The sequence below is a fragment of the Pelecanus crispus genome, chromosome 3 (assembly GCF_030463565.1).
Source record: "Pelecanus crispus isolate bPelCri1 chromosome 3, bPelCri1.pri, whole genome shotgun sequence".
NCBI classification, from domain to species: Eukaryota; Metazoa; Chordata; class Aves; order Pelecaniformes; family Pelecanidae; genus Pelecanus; species Pelecanus crispus.
Genome location: NC_134645.1, coordinates 79,760,779 through 79,783,078, shown reverse-complemented (window position 1 = coordinate 79,783,078; position 22,300 = coordinate 79,760,779). Strand labels below are relative to the sequence as shown.

At 38.6% G+C, this 22,300-nt stretch overlaps 1 protein-coding gene across 2 annotated transcripts in view; it reads right to left on the bottom strand.

Moving 5' to 3' along the window:
* Window positions 1–22,300, bottom strand: part of CDK19 (cyclin dependent kinase 19) — a 134,367-nt gene that overhangs the window by 47,052 nt on the left and 65,015 nt on the right. For both annotated transcript variants that reach the window (XM_075707471.1, XM_075707472.1), the window contains exon 4: window positions 21,570–21,710. In XM_075707471.1, the coding sequence (XP_075563586.1) occupies window positions 21,570–21,710 (141 nt within the window). The remainder of the gene's footprint in view (window positions 1–21,569; window positions 21,711–22,300) is intronic.

Genomic DNA, 22,300 nt, shown 5'->3' with positions numbered 1-22,300 from the left:
AAGTGAGAAAGAAAAGAATGAAAAAACCCATCACGTTAGGAGAATGCCAAAACATTTGACACAAATTAGATTTTATGTTGCTATGCAACATTATCCAAAGCATTCTGCTGGTGGTAGTGCTGCAATAGCATATTTGAACTTAAAATGTTACATGCAACCTTGAGAAGGACAAAGAAGGGGTTAGATGGAAACAAAGAGAAAAATATGATCATAAATTATCAATGAAAAACAAAATGTCATAAAGCAAATGTTTAAATAATACACTGAATTCACATTGTCCCTGGGATTTTCAACACGTTACAGTACACACTCCAGAAAAATTCCCATGAAGCTACTCAGCAATCATCGAGGGCCTTGTCTTTAGACCTTGTCTGGGCTCTTCGGGAGTGCCATGGAGAGCACGGGACAAGACAGATTGCTCAACCTCTGCCACCCCAGTTCTGAGCAGTACAGATGTGCAGGCCCATTGTGCATGGGAACAGAAGAAGGACCCACCTCAGAAATAATTTGGAAGAATGTTCTGCTTTTTAATATATTACGAAGAGGAAATGGAGAAATAAATTTCACTCCATAAAAGCACAGTCAAATTCTTCCTCTGTTGGGGCTTCAAGAGACATCCTGAATGCCCCAAGATACTGCAGTCAAGCCAAGCCTCTGCATCTCTGCCATCAAGTCCTTACTAGATATTATTCACCCATGATCTTTACCCCGAATAACTACCCAAAGGCAAATAAACTGAGAAGATATTTGCACGTGTGAAACATTACAAACACTACAACTTTCTTCACCTTTTTAAAGGCAAAAGCTAAGAGACAGCAAGTCTGACAGAACACTAACATGAGAAAGCCTATGACTGTACTAACCTTGGGACCAGAATTTGAGCGGAGGCGGAAATGAGATGATGAGATTCTTACCTGTTCCCGCTGCTGGAAATCTTCGCTTATTTGCATTACTTTGTTTGTGTTACAGCAGCGTGAAAATTAGATACCATAATTGCTGTATCTGGTAATTCTTTCAGTTGCAGCACTGAATTCCACCATTGCCAAATCCTGGTATTTGTTTTATACGACATTCTGGCTACTCCTCCCAGTTTAGTAGGGTTATTCAGACTGGAGAATGAAGCCTCTATCCAATCAAAGGACAAATGACTGAAAGTCAGACTGCTGGCACTGTCATAAAACATTTTGTTAATTGCCTTTCACAAAGTGTCTTTGGCAGTAAAACTCCAATACCTCCATTCCCCTGAGAGTCTGGTAGAGTCAAAGAATTAACAAAGCTTTTCTGACTGCAATAAATAATATAGTACCAAATGAATGTAAATAGATATAAATGTAACTCATCTTCATTACAAACCAGCTTCTGCTTGGATAGCTTAGATTGACTGAATTAGGTTGAAACATTAAAAGTCCTTTAATGGAAATTTCAAAGGAGGAAAAGAAAAAGGTAGCATGGTTATCTAGAGAGGTTATTTCCATGTTGAGTGGGTCGTAAGAGTCCTTTTTTGTCTGCACACGGACGTGGGAATATAGCATAAGGGACTCAGAACTATGGAATACATTTATTATTATTTCAGGGTATAAACTTTTGGTAAGATTTAGAAAAGCAGTAAATACATTAAGTTTTACAGGATTTTAACAATCAAAGGTTTCTATCTAATAATATTTCATATTGTTTAATTAGCTCTTGTCAGTTTATTACATACATTATTTTGCAGCATTAAGCTACATTATTTATCCACTTTTCATGTATGCTCTTTTCATGCGCTTATAATCTCAAGGGAAAAAAGATGAGGACCCATCTGTCCTTCCCGCTTCTTTCATGACGAGTTAAAAGACTAGAAAATCTAATCCTTATATGATCAATTTAGACGTCTGTTATACTATAGCATCAACTTCTCTTTTGTGTGGAAATAATTTACAATGTAACCCCAATCTTTCTATAATCCTTCTCAGAGTATCTTCTTGAAGCAAGCTCTTGGCTTCCAAAATTTGCAGGGATAAATTACATGTCACTTTCTCACCATGCTTTGTCCAGCAGATCGGTGTTCAGGCTGCAGGAAGAAATTTTATCACCCTAATACAAGCCTTGACCCCTACAGCAATACTAATTGGGATTTAACAGCCCAGTGGACCAAAAGGTGTCAGACTCACCATCCAGTTACCACATTCTGGATGACTTACTAATGTATCAGTTGAGGCAGCACAACCTCATACGGCTTGCAGGGGAAAAAAGCAACCATGGGCCGCAAAGTGAATGGATGACAAAGTACCACTGCTCAGCTGACACATTCGTTACAAACGAAGTTGAGCAAAACGCACCCTTTAAAATCCACCCTAACAAAAACTCTTTCCTTAGTTTATCACCATCCCTCTGTTCACCCCAGGCCCCAGGTAAAATCTCTCTCCATCTCTCAGTCAGTTCACACTGAACCTATTCCCTCACTCCTCAGTTTTGTGACTTTTGGGGGATCCTCAGGCCCACTCAGGCTCTGATTTTTAAGGAGCCGAGCACCAATGGCCTGGTTCTTTAGCAACAGTTATATTTCAAACCCAGTCTTGTATCATAAAGCTGGAGAAAACTGATTCCCTGGTTTCCCCTTGGAGGTTGTCCCAAGGTGTCTCCATCTGATCAAGCAGCTATGGAGTTTTAAAAGTAACCAGTAAATGTTGTCTGCCTGGGGCATGCTACAACTGTGGTGACAAAAGCTCGATTTCATTTCCACTGTTACTCAGAAGCACAACTGTTTCACAGCATTAACCAGAGCTTAGAGGAGAGCAGAATCTCCACATCATCTCAAGAGCTGTCCTGCATCACGCAGCCCACAGCTGCACCACCGTGCCCCTTAAAGCAGGGCTCCCGGGCAGCTGGTGTGCTCTGCCCCGCGCCAACAGCCTGCTCTTGTGCTCGAGCTACTCCGTCACGGCTGGGGCTGCACTGGATCCAAAGGCGCCACTGAGATTTTACGAGGCAGTGAACCTAACAGGAGACACAGCAAAACATTTTTGGACATACTGCCATACCAGTATTCAGTATTAGATGTCAATATTACAAAGTTCATAAGAGACCAACACAATATGATGATCTTCTTAAGCCTTTTGAGGCTATTTTCATGTAGAAGAAAAAGTTAGGCAGAGGCAACAAAGGATATGTTTAGAGATAGACTCATAAATTATAATATTTCTACTTGTTTTCTGAAGCCTGAGATTAGATACTCCCACACACAAATGAGATTAAGAGATACTAAGTAGCACACCTGTGTGTGTTTATGTTAATGATGACTTTATAATGTTTCTCAGTACCAATTTTTAATGCATGCACCCTCTGTAAAATTTAGAAAAATACTGCATTCCCTTTCTGCTCATTTCATCAGTAAATGCTATGGAAAGGAGCCTAATGTTCAGCTGGCATTCAAATTTTTATGGTATTCCTTCTGTAGTATAAGCTCCGATCTTCACCGCAGCATAAGCCTAGTCTGACGATAAAGGTGTGTATGGTCTAGATCTGACTGAAGAATTGAAGACCTAACACTTAAATCAACACTAATTCAGAATTATCAGCATCTTGCAACAACTTGAAACCTCATCAAGACAATTCTTCAGATAAACTGAAGGTCATATGTGCTTAAGCAGATTTTTCAACAATTCAAAATAATTTTCTAACAGGCCAGGCTGCAACAAGCATAAACCATTTGAATCCAGAATGTATTTTCATTAACAACCATAAACAACTAAAAGTTATAAAGTTATAGATCTAGAATACTGCTGTTCCAAACATGAGTGAACACTGCCTACGCAACAACCCAATTCAAGTATTTTGTTGTTTATTTATGCAACCCTTCTTGTACAAAAACGGGAGGAACGGGTAAAGTACTGAACAACTGGCTCTTGCTTTGGAAAGCTCGACTCAGAGAGGCCAGTACAGTAACAGGGCACAGGAGCAAATACAGAGCAGTGCACGTTGTGTAGGCAAGAAACAGCAACTGCACAGCCAGGGCCTGGGGGTTTGGTGTCAAGGAGGGAGAGAACTTGGAGAATGGTAACCAGAGAGGTTCTTTCAAGCAAAGACCGACCCATAAAACAACAGAGATGGCAGCAGCAAGGGACAGAGACCAAGGAAAGTGTCTGTGGCCACAGGCATAGCTGGTGGAGGCTGTGAAAGGTGTATGAGCAACAGGGGAAAGTTGGCTCAGAATACAGAGATTGAAAACCTGAACTTGGTTCAGGAAAAGAAAAACTATTTAAAGTCAAGATTTAATATGCCAATTAAAAAGTTATGGAGACCACAAATTATCTTTTAAGAGCCTCGATCATTTATCCCAGTTACTTAGCCGCTGTATGTATAGTCCAAGATAGTTAAGTTTTCTTGTCTTGGAAAAGAAAAATATTTTCATTTCTCAGATACCATAGTATTTACACAGCTTAATAAATACTGATTTTTCAATATTTTTTTTTAACATAAAACAGTTTCACTTTGTAGAATGGCATTTGTAATTTGTGTTTTAATACCAATGGTCACAGCCTAAGACAAGCTGGAAGCAAAGGCTGTAAGTACTGTTATGTACCCTGCCATCTTGGGCATGAGAAGTATTTTTCCCCATCCCTAACTGCTTCTACGGTTTCCAGTTTTCACCAGAAAAACATCAGTTCCTTATCCAGAAGAGTCTTTCTTTCTGCAGAATACTTTGCAGCCATTCATTTCAAACCAGCACCTCCAAAATTTCAAAATAAAGATTCTGCAGATACCAAGGGAAAGCACGGTGGACACAACTAAGGAAGATTCGTTAACTCCACAACACTGTCACTTTAGAGCTGTGAACACCACTCCCTCCTTTCCATCTATGAATCTCTTACTAGCAAAAAGATAGTGTTTGAGAGTAAAAATTTCACATGACTTTAGGCATCCTGTTCTTGAACCTAAAAAACTCTGGCCACAAAAAGCTCACACAGCACTTTGGTGCTAGTGGGAAATGCATGGACCCCTCATACATTTGCTTGAATAACCAAATGTAGTAGGCTTAGTGCTTCTCAACAGCATAAACGAGGTATGAAATCCACTTAAAAAATGGTTTATATACACATCCATTAAACAGTCATGGTTACATTCTTAGTATTTTCTACAGGCATTTTCACTTGCAGAGTAATACATCTGGAGTAGCCTTAGAAATTCCTGCAGCTAGATGAACAAATTAATTAGGCTAAGTGAAAGTGTGAATTGTCAGCACCTCCGCTAACATGCGGGTAACTGCCATGGGCACACTCTTATCATGTGGTATCTTGCAGTACGCACTAAGCGGCTTGCTCCTTTTCATGAAGGAGTTATAAAGGTATCTCTCATTTACTGCAGGATACCGCTGGTATAAGCGTGCCCACAGGCAGGTAGAGCAGCTAAAGGGTTTTGAGTTCATATTCTGACTTGCACTCACAATAAAGTTGTCTCCATTAAGAAAACATGCTTCTACTTTGACCTGCAAGTCTCAGATGAAGAGGTTCCTCAGTTTAGAGACCACACTTGATAACTGAGCTGTAGCAAAGCAGTGGAGAAATCTCTCTAGATTAATAATGAGTTTATCCATCTGCCCCGATTTCTTACTGTGTTTACAAAGTCAGTGCAAGATTGAGGCAATGACATTTTGTCAAATTCATGATTATTCCATTAAGGCTTCCATAATATTTATGGCAGCTTTCCAGCCCTCAAATTTAAAATAACCCAGGTAAGATAAAGAAGAGTGTTTGCGTTGAGCATATTTGATATTGTGACTTGAATGTTCATAGAAATTACTACAGTTCATTAAAAGCTGCACAGTAGCTAGTAAAATGTTAATCTTTTGTCCTAAAACTGGATTAATCTGTGAATGTAAACAGAAGAAAAAAAAGATGTTGGAACAAGCAATGAAGGCAACCAGGCCAGAATAATTTACATAAGCAAGTAAATTTCTTCATTTCCTTTCTTCAGAAGTGTACAATTCTGGGGGGAAAATAAGTACATTAAATATATTTATTTTACAATATTTAGTGTAATGCACTGCCACAACATGGCATTTCAGATTCTAAAAGTTTGTTTCTGTAGTATATTGCTAGTATCTTCATCAAAGACAATTATGTTAACAGATGCTTTCATGAACAAATATATTAGGTATTAGTATTACTTGTCCTCATTAATGCAAACCAAAAAGCAGTTCTTGGCAGGATATAAACAGGTGGTGCTTAAATATTTTAGGTAGCCAACTTAAGACAAGGTGTGGGAGTCTGATCTTTAACCACTTTTGAAGATTAGGTTCTTTCCAAATGACATACGCAGCACAAAACCAAAAAAATCATTAAGTCATCTTAGAAAAATCTAACCTAACACATTCTCAATTATTTATTTATTTATTAACTTGTTCATGTCTCTGGAGTTATTTGCTACACTCTTGTAATAGTCCTATAGTAAGCATCAAGACCTGTCTTACACATTGAATTGAAGCTGCTGTACTGCACCTAATACCATGTGGAAGAGCTAATTAGTTATTGACTTGGAATGCCTACAGCCAGTTTTCAGCACCAACTATTAAAAGGTTTTTCAATCAATCACCAATCAAGGCCGATTCTGGACTGAAGTCTGTGGTTGAAGATTATCAAACACATTTACGAACTTACTGTGCAAAATAACTGCAAGTTAATTAATCATGATACGGGATCAGCCTGACACCTCCAAAAACCCCATCGTCAGTAATACATACACTTCCAATAATATAAAAAACACAAACGTTTCTGGAAAGTTAAATTTTTTTTTGGCTGATTGTTTATTTTTAAAGTGTAAGGACAAAATGTTATCTGCTGTTAAAAAAAAAAAAAAAAAAAGCCTGCCAAACCCAAAATGGATAAAATCCCTTTTTTATTTTGTAAAGGATTTTCCAGTAATCACCAAATGCTTTAAAAGAATTAAACTAAGACATGTCAGAACTATAGACTGTAGTAGCTTAAACATACATGACCACGATCACACTATTCATTCTTAAAGCTACTAATGGAAGTTAAAAGCTAAAAGGCAATAAGGAAAGAAGATTTGGTACATACAATTTTGAGTGGGGAAACCCAGAAAAGCTGTTTTGGGAGGCAAAAGCCTTAAGAAATCCAGTCTCAACATCTTTCCTGAAGCAAAACTACCACAGTAGGAAGTGTTACCAACTTCAGAATCTGGAGACCCTTAGGTTTTAATGAGTCTATGAAGTTTTTTAATGAGTATGGTACTTTTAACAAGAACCTAAAATAAAGGAGGGTCACTCCACCTGGCATGAGTGAGCTTTTCCCCGCCATGTTAGTCAAGGTACGAATCGTAGCCTTCTACCTGTACCGGCCACTGCAGAGCGCAAAGCTGCAAAGGCCAAAGGGAGGAGCAATAATTAAGGTTGTGAAGATGAAGAAAGAGGAGTATTTCAGGAAAGTCAAAGCTGAGTCAAGGTTATATGAGTAATGTGAAAGAGGTAGCAAAAGGCAGATCAACAGATATGGGAACGTGGGCAGAGGAGCAGGAAGTTGGAACCAAATGAAAGATTTGTGTCAAGAAAGAAAACAGAGAAGAAGAGTTGTGAAGAAGGCTCTACATGCCGAAAACAAAATCTGAAATAGTTTAGAACTAATTATAATATTTTTCCATTCAACAATTATGCCCTTTTAAAAAATGAAAGACAACCTGCATAGACATGCAGTGGCTGTGAGATACCACCAATTTCTGAAAAATGTTTTGTGATTCATGCCAAAAACATGAGAATATTTAAGTGGCAGGTCAAGCTGTCCTAATTTTTTTATTTTTTTTAAATTAAACAACTCCAAACACAGAGTACATTTTCAAAGAAAGACATGACTGTCCTCGCTACAACAAATCTGCCCCAATTTACTAGGAAAAATGTATATGTTTTTAGTGCTCAAGGTTTATGATTTACCTCACTGTTGATGTTGCCAGTAAGTCCTTGGACATTCTCACAAAACATCGAGTGCTTAAAATGCAAATGAACTCCCTGTAGGGATTTTTATTTTCTTTTTTCAAACTGCATAAATAGGCTAGGCGCTCAACTCCTGTTCCTCAGAGCCAGATTATGACTTTTGAAAAGCCTACTGTGCAACGAAATACCTTTGAGAAAAACCCTAGCTTTCAGAACATACTATCAGAGCACTTTCTACTCCCTGTTACTCTGTCCTGTGTTTTGTATATGCTATGCCCATCAGCTAAAATTCTTCTCTATAGTTACAACATCCATTCTGAAAATACTCACATTACAAACTTAGGACCAGGGTGAGAGTCTAGGGAAGCTTTATTAGAGGCAATAATAGTGTTAATACAGACTTAATGGCTGTAATGTCCCTGCTATTAAAAATCCAAAGCTATCAACTCATTCAACAATCTGATATTAATAAGATGAAAAGGTATACTGACACCCTCCCTGCCCCAATTCTGAACACAATTTTTTTGTAAGACTGAAGTGGTTCTTGCATACTAAAGACTAAACTAGACACACGCTGTAGGAGGACTGTACCCAAAAGGTTGAATTGTTTTGTAAGCTCAACATACGGGTACCAGTCAGGAAAAAAAAAATACCATAAAGTCATTATTATATTGACATTTTAGTTACCAGCATTTTAATGAAATCATCCTCAAAAAAAACGTAAGGCACTCGGAGATTAATGCAGTAGCTGTCCAGTTTTAATGATGGTACATTAGGCAATTTTATCTCACTCTCATTAAGGAGTGAGATATCAAAGGACTACGCATTTTCTGCAGGATAAAAACATGCAGGTGAGCAGTTACTACAGAGAAACTAATGCAGAGTAAATCCACACCCTAGACTGCCTTGCTGTAACTTGTTCATGTAGCCGTACCCTCCGCCTTAGTTTAAGTTTTTCAACTAAATTAAATTAAAAGTACCTAAATACTGAAGAAGGGTTCCAAGTCGTGTGCACCAAGAAAAACAGCTGTACAGTTTCAAACGTTACTGCCTCTAGCAGTCCACGCTGTCTCTCCACTGGAGATAATCACCCAGACGGCAGATGGTTGCAGTGAACGGGCTCCTCTGCCATGGCCCTCCAGCCCACTTTAGCACCTCAGCAGGAATAAATATACCTTTGTCAAGGGCAAAAAAGTTAGCACCGGGACCGCGGGTTGGGACAGCCGCAGTGGAGAAGCGTGCTCACATCACGGACTGCGTGGTACCCAGCATCGCCTCCAGCACAGCAGAGGGCTGGGCAGTCTGAGACAGCACCACCTCGCACTGGCACAGCTGAATTGAGCACAACTCAGTTTTCAGACCACTCAGAATAGCCACAAAGAAGTTTAACACAATTTAGTTCATCTATTTCAACAGTTAATGCAGACTTTCCTGAGTGTTCCCATGTACGCCACCCCGGAGAGAGAGAAAGCAATAGATTACCATCTAGTATTTTTCCAATGAAGCAAAAAGAAAAGTGGTAAGCGAGCAGAACTGTGGGGATCAGCACTCCAGTAAACAACAGGTTATAAAGGGATCTATATCCCTATAGACAGGGATAAAACAAACATGAAAACTTCCACATTGCAGGAGAACTAGCTTGAAAATGAGATGAACTAGAAAACAACTCGATTTAACATTTTTTCAAACTTAACACACCACTTGCAACACACACTCAGGTATTTTTATGTTACGTACAAAAGATGACTTTTAGGTCCCCTAAAAGGTTCACTGCCACTGCAAGCCCTTCCCACCCCACTACAGATGCTGGCACCAAAGACGAACAGCAGCTCCCCACCAGAACAAGGAGACACGCACAGAGAAATAAACTTCCAAGTAAATCCTGCGTCCTAGCAAACAGTGGCAGTCAGCCAGCCACAGCATATGTATTTGCTGACAGTAAAATTAGCAAGAAGCTACTGCAAAATTATTATACTATCCTGATAACCAGAATTTCAAGCACACACATTACCCTAAACCTAAATGGGTCTGCACTTCTCTTGGTTTTAACTATCAAGAATTCAAATTAATATTTACTTGATAAGTAAACAGTTTTCGGGCTGAGACCGGAATTCACACCCTGAATTTCAGGAAGCAAAACCAACTTTAACATCCCATTTAAGAGACTTAATTTCAGCTGAGATGGCAAACAGCTAATCATACTCGCAGTTCAACAGCCACAAAAATAATTTTCACAGCTAGAAGTCAGTATCAGCTCATTAAAATGTAACCTACTGGAGTTTGCACTTTAATTTTTAATTCTAACAATCATCATCCACAGCCGTTACATCAAAAGGAACTATATGAAAGGCAAACCAAAGTAAAAATGTATAAGCATGTTTCACGGATTAAAGAAAAATATAGAACAGAAAACACATTTGTGAAAAACCCCACTCTTCAGCAACAATTACAGCATAAGACAAAATGGCTTGAGTAGCTGAAATCCCCCATTCCAAAGGGAATTTCAGGAATGCAAAATATTGTCTACAGAATTATCTTCTTAGACATGAATTATATTTGAGAACACCAGCTACATAGAACATTATCATGCTAAGTTTTGGGATTTGGGCTCAATATTTAAGCTAGCAGAATAAGCAAGCATAAACTCTTAGTACTACCTTACTTTATTTTTATTACTATTTTGATTTTTTTTTTTTAGGTAAAACTCTTCAACAAAAACCCAACAGAAGTGGTTAAATAGAATTAAACTAAATATACCAACTAAAATGTATATTCAAAGTTTGTTATACCAGTAGGAATTAAAGCATCATTGTGGGGGGACGGGGACGATGAAGGACTAGCTTGGGGGTGGGAGGTGCTGTTTGAGAATGCATATCCATAATCCTAATATAAAAAAACATGTTTCAGATGCCATCAGGTTACTTAAATAGAATAAAAGAATTTCCACACTTTTTTACTACTTTACAAAGTAGCGCAGGAAGGTTACTGAACTCGGGGAAGTGCGTCTACAAGCCACTGAAACGAAACCAGAAGGTAATAGTGAGTCGTGCTCTAACACCACTGAGGTGCTGAACAAAGTGGAATGGGGGTCTGTTAAAATGCCTGTCATATTCACATGGGCTTTAGCTTCCAGAGGGCTGGAAAACAACAGAGAAGAGAAAGAACAGTTAAAAAAAAAATCCTGTTAGTACAGCTGTTTGGTATACAGAGAACTGTATGCGTTTAAGACTGACTACTTGCACTATGACAAGCCTTTCTTGACTGGAAATCTTTGCTGCTTCACTGTTAACAGGTGAAAGAATATTATAAATACTTTTACCAGTGGTCCAGACATGCTGAAGGTTTGTTCTTGTATTTATTAAAAGGGCTTGAAAATTTAATTCCAAGGTGTTTTTACATGAAATTCAGAAAAACAAGTGCAAGATGACCATAATTCTCCCTAAAGATGAATTTGAAGACCTAATGCCCAGTTTCTGAGAGGATCACTTCACACAGTCGGTCACTTCACAGACCGTATAAAGGATTTCCCTTGTGTTCTTTAACCGACATAACTATGGTATTTGGTTTTACAGCTACAGTAAGGCTGATGATTTCTGAAACGTTAGCCAGAAAGCAGAAAGGATGGAGGTTGGAGAAGACAAAGAGGCCCTGAGATAAGCCATCAGTGAAACACCAGCTGATCAGTCGTCATTTTCTGCAGCAGAGCCAGTTTCTTTGACAAGGCTGACACATAACAAAACTGAGGAATAAACTAACATCCTTTGTTAGTCACCGCAGCTTCCTGGATCACTGATCAAAGATGCTTAATTTAAATGCAAGACAATCTGCAATGTTATTGCAACATCTTAGTAGAGCAGTAATAACTACAGCATGCTTGCAAATGAAGAGAAATGCACATGAGAAAGCTCAAGATGGCAAGCAGCATGAAGAACAAATGCAGTGTTTTCTTTTTTTCTTGAATGTTACATGTTGTTACATTAGTTGTCTTCATTGATTTTAACATACTACTTTTAAGCTTCATTAATTCCTATTACTGTCAATACGAACATGTCAATAACATGGTTCCAAAATTTGTAGCCTTATTCAGAAAGGGCAATGAGTCCAAACAGAAATAATCTGATAGATGTACTTGTAGCCAATCCCATTATCCCAAGGGTACTTTCTCCATCAGAAAAAAGTAGTAAGTCTTTTACAAAATAAAAACTTTTTAAAAGCTTATTCTAAACTTTGCATTTTTCATTTAGAACACAAAAGCCACTTTGCTCATTCCAAATGGTCAGCTGCACCAGCAAGCTAAATACATCATGTATTTACTAGAAACCTTCATACAGCAGATGGTATCCGAATTGGGGCTATTAGAAAAAATGACATTTTCCTTCTGTTTTTTCTGTATCAGGAAAAAACCAAATAAATTCTAGAATTACTTTAATACTTTTGCTTCCTTCTTGCCCTTCTTCCACCTCAGGAAAAGATACGAAGCTCACAGGAACCATATGTCATCTGTTGACTTTAGCAGCAAAACGCTGCCAAAAGAACATTAAATCAGTCCCTTTGTTTCTTCTGACTCATCTGAATTTATATCCAGTCAGGGTTTTATGGGCATAAGCTTGTTTCAGAACCTGAGGTAAAACATTTTTGTTCAACTGTAATTATTTTTATTAGCAAAAATTAATCTACAAACATCTTCTTAATACTCTTGCCACAAACCAAAAGGTATGCATTACTCAGTCTCAGAAAAATTGCTGTTCCCATGTACTCAGTAGAGGTAATAGTCTGTGCACATCTTCATACACCTTTCTAAATCACGTGAAGATTGGTTTTTACACCTAAAGGAGAAAAGCAAAGTTATGAGTAATGAGAAATGCACCGTTTTTTAGTAGGTGCCCCTCAATATATGCCTAATATTTTAAACAGAAAAAGAAGGGGGAAAAAAAGAAAAAAGTATAAGCTGATAAAACTCAGTTTGCTATTCAGCATGTAAAATTTCTGGTTCATTTATCTATCTGGAAGCGTGTATCCATATAGATACACATATAAGCACCCCCCATACTGTTGTTCCTCAGCAGTAAATAAAAAAGTATATCCTCTCTCTAACCAGATATAAAAGAGGAAAAACATGTTAACCTTTCAGCTAATAAATTTAAATAACTTACTAATGTCATCATGGAGTCTAGTAACTTGAAATACGTAGGTTTAGCTTGCATTTCCTTTCTTTTGGGAAATCTGCAAGCTGAGTATGATCACCAGTAAAGTTCTTTGACACTGTGGACAGTCCCCTTCACCCCAAAGAGATCACGCAGATGGAATAATAAAGGATTAAGAGGCCCGATCCCATACACAGCTAGGGAAGAACGTGAGTCAGGAGCGCGTGCCCGTACACATTCGTGCACCCTTCTCATGCGCACGCACATACGCACGATGACACAGAATGGTGGGGATTACAATTACAGTGTTTTTGAAAAGTTTAAAAAAACCTGACAGATAGGTTGACTCGTCATGTATTTATAGGAGGTGTGTGCACACCCAAATGGGTGAACAGGGCCAAGAAGCTTTTCAAGCCAGTGAAAAATTACTGGCAGAAGGCGGGACCCAACAGCTCTGCATTCCTGCGCAGCAGCTGCTTGTCAAGAGAGAGGTGCATGAACCTACGTCTAAATTTACTTTTGATATCCGCACATAAAAATCCTTTTTTAGAATTGCTGGTAAAAGGGGAGTTTCCCACACTCATCATTTTACATTTTATCTTTCAAACCCACAGTTCACTTGCTTCGCAAAATGCGAGTAGGACATTTAAGAACCACTTCAGTTCTGCTGCTTTTTAGGTAATTTTTCTAATTATTGGCTTGGAAAAGCTTCTTGGGAGGGCACAAGGAAGAAGAGGAGGGAGTAGTTAAATACTATAAACTAGTAATAATAAGCTCTGACTTTTCTCATTTCTCAAAGGCTTTGACATGAAAGCATGAAAGCAGAAGTAAAAAGTCAGTATCCACTTAACAAAATTTAAGAAATTTTCTGGTGCTGTCACACAGCATGCAATTTATTTTAATTCTTAGTCTTTGTTAATACTTCCAGCTCATTAGAAGAAGAGTATTGAACAACAACAAAAAAAGTTGACTACATAAACCACACATACTGCTTTCACTCAAAGATTTCAGCACATAAAGCAGTAAGCTACAAATTATACCTATAAATAGCTAACAGATTGGGAAACAGAGGCAAAGACAGGTCAAGCGAGCCATGTAATGTGGCAGCAAAGTTTCAGAGCAGAGTCCAGGCACAGGTCCATGTTAAGAGGCTGCAGATTTACATACTGGCTAGAGGAGGATTACTATGAGAAAATAATGACTGGTTTTTCATTTAATCCCTAAACCAAAAGTCAACCAGTCAACTAAAAATCTGAAAAGTGTTGCAGCTTTACTGAATTTAATATAATTGAATTACTGAAAATTTACTAAAACGTTGGTATTCTATACAAACATCATGATGGATCATTTAAAATACTCATTCTGAATAAATATATATTTTTTAAATCACAAATTATCAGAGCTAGAGAACAAAACACCAATTAGTTTGATCATTTCTGAATAGGCTGTGCCTCTGAGGGAGACAGAAGTTGCTGATTCCCACAGAAAGTCATCTGTCTGGCCCCTTCAGTTTGGGCTTTCCCTTTCTCATTTACTTCTGACAGGAGGATACCCACAGTCTCCAGATGGCTATGGTTTCCAGACAACACCCAGAGTGAGGAACAACTACTGCATTGTCCACTACACACCACTGCACAAGAGATGTGGAGCTGGAGCACTGGACAAGACAGCTTGCCCTGAGTGCAATCATGGCCAGCCAGAGCTGGCACCAGTCACCACACGGGCGTCTTGTGGCTTTGCTAAAGACTGATCCTTAGAAAGACACTGGGTTTAATGTTACTGCAGCGCCTGGATATTCAGGGGACCTGTTAAGAAGCCTGATTCTGGGAGCTCACATGTCTGATCATCCTAAAGCCTGTCTACAGACATTTGCTACATAAACAGACACGCGGAGTCAAAATTGTATCAAACCTCAGCTGTCTGCTATGTCCTTCCACCAAAAATGCCCCGATTAGCACTCCATAAATTCTGCAGGTGGTAGAAGTGCACGGACACTCCATAATCCACTCTGGGAAGAAACACAAACTGATTAGCTTAAGCATGCAATGAAAATAGCTTCTGCTAATACAGACTACACAGTGAAGCAAACTACAGAACGCCTACATGATCTTCTCCTGCTTTAGGAGACAAGGGTATGGTGATAAAAAAGCTGGAGCTGGAAAACCAGTGCCAAAGTCTTCGCCACAGTTGGCTTCCTCCTTCCTCCTCCCTCCCCCCCCTTAGTGAAATTACGGTGAGAAGGTTGATTTGGAGAGGAAGGGTTACACTAAAAAAAAAACGCACGTGGGCATGGAAGCATCACCAGCTTAGCCCGCTCGGCAGCTGAAGTGTCAAGGAAAGGCCAGCTCAAGTAAGATTTGGGACTGACTGGAATGATGGGGTGCCACATCACAAAAATCCTGAGAAAAGCGAATCTCGGCTCCCAGTGAGGAAAAGTGATGCACGGTATTGCAGGGCATGTACACAGAGATGGCTGAAAGACAGAGCTGCAGGAAGACTTTTGTTGGCTCTTCTTGCTCTCTCCACTGGCTGTATTTTGGGTGGGGGGAAATTCTATCTTTGCTTCAGCTTCCCAGTCAGATTCCTTTTACTTGTTTTTCTTCCCCATCTTCTATCCAGTATCTCTCAGTAATATAAGCCACCAACTCAGCTACTATCCCCACTCTATTGATCTACCTGTCAGCTTCAAAACTCTAAAATGTCTGCTGTCTTTCTAAGTGACAAAAACAATCCTTAAGTTTTCACTACAACCACCTTTCTTCACTGAATACCACCATAAGAGCTGTCCTGCAGTGTCTATAAGGACCCTACATCGAGAATATGCTTCAGGATTTAGTCACTTGGTTGCAGAAATCTGCCACATTACCACCCATTCTCTTCCACACCAGAAGTAGGAAAAGTACCCTTTCCTTGCAACTGCTGTTCATATTTGCTTTAAATGCTGAAAAAGGTGTATTTATACTGACATCGTAGACTGTAAACTGGAGGACCTGAGAAGCAGGCTCACTCTGCTTTCTGCCACCGGCAAAAATATTATTTCAAACAACTGTAATTAGATTCTTCAAAAACCACAACTCAAAACACCAAATCTTAGATTCATTCTGTTGAGAAATTTCATGTGCTCGTTTTATTCCAGCTAGGCACCAACAAATTTACAGGTACCAAAATGATTAAGGAGGAGGATTACGGATCATATACTTAACACTGCCAGCAGAATAGGACAATGTCACTGAAAAGGAAGTCTGCCCTTCCCTTATGTCCCATCCTTATCCACTTGGCTCCCACACATGTATCCATCCATCTTGCCTATATATCCGCCCTACATAAGCATTTGTGTAACTGCATGCTGAACCAGATCAGGGAATGAACTCGCATACAGATCGACCTCTTCTTTATGAGTCTAATTTTAACTCACGTTAGTTTTCCAATCCCCAGCTGGGAGGAGGAGGAGCAGCACAGTGGAGCAGAGAGGGGCAGAGCCAGCATGGCCCCTTTCTGCATCAACAGTAAGTTATACATCCAAACCTGCCCAGGGAACCACCTCATCTAGAATCTACCCTCCCTCTCACTTATATGTTACACACCTAAATCTTCTTCTAAGCAGAATAATACAAATCATTTATTAGAGTGAAAAGGAATTTGTTTGAAATCTCTGCAATGTTAAGACTCATGGACGCTTATTGTTCCATCAGAACGTGTTAACTCTGCCCTCTGTATGTACATCAAAATTGTGAGTCCGAAGGCGAGTGTAACGTTGAGTCTTTTCACCTATATCACTGTTGTTCCATCTATGAGAATTTTGCTGTAAACTATTCTCTTTAATTTGTAAAACAACATACGCAGTCAATTTAGACATTCTAAAGCTGTAGAGGGCCAATACCAGAGAAACTGGGACATTCATAGTCAACAAGTATTTAAAATTATAATAAAAATGCTTTAGGAACTTGGCTCGTTCTACAAAGTTAGTTTATACAACTATTGCAACAAGCAAGTTTCCAATTTTAAAATGCTGAAAGCAACCATTTAACACAATGGCGGGGCCGGGGGGGAGGGGGCAGAATCTTCATTTCTCTGGTGAGATTGATTTCCAGCATTCGTTTTTCAACCAGGAGTTTTAATAACATTGAGCAGAATATTAAAGAAATGCTCAAAGACGTAAGTGGAATCTTAAATGAATTCCTCAATACAGCACTTAAATTAACATCTCATAGATAGTACTTCCCTCCAGGAAAATACATCCTATTACAAATAGAAATTGCTTTTATCAAGTTCTAAAGGAAATGGTCTCTGCCTGCTTTTGTCCTTAAGCAACTAACATCAACTACAGAAGGGTTATTAGCACAAGAAAAAGTGCCAAAATCCTTTCTGTTGCTAACATGAACACGCACTGTGAACAGTGTATGGAAGATCTCCATTTTCAGGCATCTCTGCGAAGAAAGGCCTTTGCTGAACATTCCTGTAGAATCTAAATAATTCACGTTCGGGGGAGGAGGGGACAAAGATATTATAATACCCTCAAATACTGCACTCCACATGCTGCATCTTCTAACTTGCTATTGACTCAAGGTACAGAGCACAATTTTAGATCTCCTTCAAGCGGACAGCCCACGGTGTACAGAGAGCACTTCAAAAAACCAAAAGCTTAGTACCAAAAGATATTTTCTCTAACACTTATCTGTATTAACCTCTTGCTTATAATGAAATGCCCAGCAGCTAGCAGAGCCAGCAAAGCCTCTCCTCTCACATGTGGCTCTCAGGAGTGCTGCTAAGTTGAACAGGCAGAATTATCATTGCCCAACAACACACAATCCAACAACAAAATGCCATTCCAAACGGCTTGAGAGGAGAACAAATGGATGGATTTTTATAGACTTATGTCAACTCCAAGGTGTATAAACTGACTCAGTGTTATCCAAAGGAACCAAAACTCTAATGCTCCTGTCCCATATTCTCTACTGGTTTGAATCTTGCGGTAAAGAAAGTTACCGCTGAGTATTTTTTAATTGACAGAAATTCACAGCTTAACCAAAAAACGTACCTAAGAAACCACTTAGCACCCTTCAGCTACTTTCAGGATAAGAAAACTAGAAACAAAATAACCCCAATATTACAAAAAATTAAAATATACACTAGAGTAAATTATTTTCGTATTTATACAAGTACAAGTGCGAGTGTATTTGGTGTTATAATTTGCCTCAGCTTGGGCACTTTCCTAAATTTGGACACATGTTGGAAGAGTTTAAGCTGACATAGGTCTTGGATCAGAAGAGATTAAAGGTAGATACAGGTTATACCGATTTAGAACCACAATGGAATTTCATCTTTTAAAAACACTTACACTCTCATCTAAGAATTAAAAAGGTGCATTTTAACAACAAAATAATCTGATCTAATGGCAGATGATGCCAGAGCGACCTGTTCAGCTTTCTGCCACCATCTCCAGCCTCACACTGCTTTCGTGCCAGCTCCCGCACACGTGTAAGCTCCCAGTGATATCCCTCAGGGAGCTAAATCCTGCAGAAAACGAGCTCTGCAGGAGAAGAGTGAATACTTTCTGGGGGTTTAACGCCCTGAATGAGCTCACCATGATTCAGGTGAGTGTCACCTACCAGGCCGTCAAAATGGTGGCAATGCCTAGTGGTAGCGAAGAGGGGAACAAGGCTGTCTCCTTGTGGCAGAAACTATCCATTAGCTCAACCAAAGGACAGGGCGTGTATTGCAAGTCTGCAAGTTCACACTGTTCACCAGTTTTACTACTCTGTTGTGCTTTCGCTGGCTACTGCTGATCTTAAAAATAACTTACGAGTAACAATTTTAAGGTATCTAAAAATATGGATCCATTGACAACCAGGGGTTTTTAAAAAGCACATTTGGTATTCTAGCTTCTTTAAAAACTCTTTAAGACAGCACCAAATTGAGATTTAAACAATATTCTTCAAATACCTCCAAGCAAGTACCCTCGCAAATACCTAACCTCCTATTTCTCTGTTTTTTCATTGCAACATTTGTTAAATAAATTCTAAAGGTCATTCCTATGGCTCAGGAGAATTTGGCTATTATTATGATAAATATTCTTGGAGAATATGATTTTTTTTTTTTTAAAAGCAATGAAATAAGCATAACGTGACTTTTATGGATGTCGCCATCTTTGGTCTACATCCAAATGCATGCTAAAAATAGTAAGAACATAGTTATATTAAACCAGGAAAGTACAAGGTGTCTTCATGCAAAATACTGGTTTACATAAAATAGAAAGATATTTTTCCAGCAGATGTAAATTAGAACAGCTAAGAGAAAAACACCAGACAAACTGCTCTCCATCTTAAGAAGACACTAAAGAGTTGGTATTTACGTATTATGCATGAAACTGATCCCAGTGAAATTGTGTCTGAGGTACCATTCTTAGAAGCAAAAATCACAGGTATGAGCACATGAATAAAAATCAGATTTACATAAAATTTTTGGTTAACTGAGAATTTAAATTGGTTACTAAATGATTACATTAACTCCTAATTTCAAGAGCAGACAGGACACATCCAGAACAACATGATTTTTTTCTTACTGTGTTCAACATACAAAAAAACTACTTAAAATACCTGAATTCTTCAGAAATCCACAATAATTTTTAAAAAGGCAAAAGATTCTGAATACACCTTTAAATCACCAGTGTACCCAAGCAATTTTTTAAATGGTTTCCTTTCTCTCACTGAGGTATCCCAGAACCCATTAGCTTAAATTTATTCGCATACTAAGAACACATTAAGACTTCACAAATTTCTGTTCTTTTCCCTTCTCGATTATGCCAACATCCATCAAGCACTATCATTCCAGTGCCATGAAAAACAGTCATCTTTTCTGTAACAGCAACCATCACCTCCCAAAGTTCCAAGAGAAAAGACAGAACACTAGCTTTGCTGTAACACATCAGCAACAGATAAGACCTGTAAAGTAGCAGCACTAGTCATGCAAAACACCTGGTGCCGCAGGCTGGAAATAGCAACACCAAGAAAATTCTCTAGGGTATTTGTGATTATTATCCTAGATACCATCTTGTATTTCCTACCAAGATATCAAGTTCATGTATGGCATCTGAGTGTGTATATTTAATAGTTCCATGAACACATACGTTTCCCTTAAACACAGCTGAGTATAGACTTTTCAGGTGTTCCTTCTCAAGCTGTATCTAATTACATCTCAGCACTCTGCCAAAGCAACAGCTGTCTCCTTAGGAAAGTAATAATTGTAGCATGAAAATCAGGGTTGTACTTGCTTCCTGCTTTGCTCATGGCTACTATTCCAAAGGCAACCCCCCCCCCCCCCCACCTCCCCCAAATACACTAACATCTGGAATTTAAGAGAAAAGCTGACAATAAATACCAAGGAATGAGGTAAAAAAAAAAGATCCATACCAAAACCTGAAACTCCGCTTCTGGCCACTGTTTTTAGGTATTATGACAAAAATTAAATAAAATTTATTTCAGAAGATGTCTGCGACTTCTATTCCAGGCCTGCCTTACATTTATTCATATCTTTTAAGAAAACATTTTTTCTACATCCAAAAATTAATCCAAGCCCCTAAATACTATTAAAGACTCAAGAACAATCTATGACTCTCAAAACTTAATTAGCTATTATAAGTTTCTGGACATGCATCCCTATTTTGACCTACTGGGGCAACTATGAAACATAACTAAATAAAAGTTAGTGGCTTTATACACAGATTACACTACATTTCCTACCATACCTACTACTGATGTTGTAATAGCATAACTATTAAACCAGATTTGGCATATTAACCAATATGTTTGTTGTTTGTCTCATGCCAAAAATTCTAGTTACAACGTGAGTGGCAGCAAGCACTATATCCATATTAGTATTCTTCCTTTTGCAACCCTTGGTAGCACTTCACTTAAGTATGAGGAGTGGTGGGAAACTTTAAGGGGAACAGGGTAACTAAGACAAGGCAACTGGCTGCCCTTGTAATCTGCAGTCAACTTAAAGAGCCACTTCAGGTCATGAGAAATTTCAAGATGACAACTCTTTCATAGTTCTTTTCCCACGGTCAGAAAAAATACCACATGGAAAAGAAATACTCCATGAAAAAACTACTCTTTCACTAGCTTTTATGGTAACTTGCACGTAAGCCAAACAATGTACAAGGGTATCACTCACTTTCCTACTTAAATGCCTTTTCATAGTCATGCACAGACTTATAAGAACATTCAACCAACATATATCAGCTGGCTCATGTACTGTTTTCAGATATTGGTATCTGCAATCCTTTTACCGGATCTAGCATCATTGTCTGAACTCAGATGACTCAGATAAACACAATGTGAAAACATAGTTTGTTTTCATGTTTAAAGTCTCCATTGGTCTCCTGCAACAATAACAGGAAAAGCTGTACGGATCGATATACAAGATTACTAATAGGGACTTTTCTTCTCCTACCCAACACCACACACGTGAAACTTTCTTAACCAGGTAATGCATGCAACACTTACCAGATCTCTGTGAAGCACCCAGTTTGCATGGAGGTAATGGATTCCATCGAGGATCTGGTAGAGTAGGGATTTAACCATAGATCTTGGCAACTGCATGGGCTTTTTATTTGCTTTTGAGGCACGGTGAAACTTGATAATATGCTAGAAATAAAACAAGTAGAAACAAGCAGCATGTTAGATAAGTGGAAAGGTTTTTGTTGTGTTGTTTTTTTTTTTAAACTATTAACACTAAATAATGGAATGAAATACAGAGTTTGTTAAACTTTGCAATTAAAAGTAATATTGAAGTGCTCACAATTTGCTTAACATCTAAAAATGGTTATATTCTCACTTCCAAGTTTCGGCTGCATATTTCATTGATGACAACAAGCTAGTGGTTCTTGGATTACAGAAGTCAGTCAGCCCACTAGAGGACAAATACCACTTGAAAACATGGAATGCAGAAAGGGACCCCAGCATTAGTCAGTTGAAGGAATGAGAAAAAGATCGTGAAAAGGTTGCTGAGAGATCATGAAATATTCATAAACTAATTAATATTTATTGTAAGATCAAAGTGGAGATGATGGGTTAGGTTTGGTTTTGCTACTCTGTACAAGAAATAAAGTGGGGTGAAGCCCTTCTACCTTTTCAATCCTCAGACAAGGTGGGGCACAAACCCAATCTTCACATACTGCCATTCAGCAAACAACCAAATCCATTCATTCAGATTTAAAAAAAAAAAAAAAAAAAAA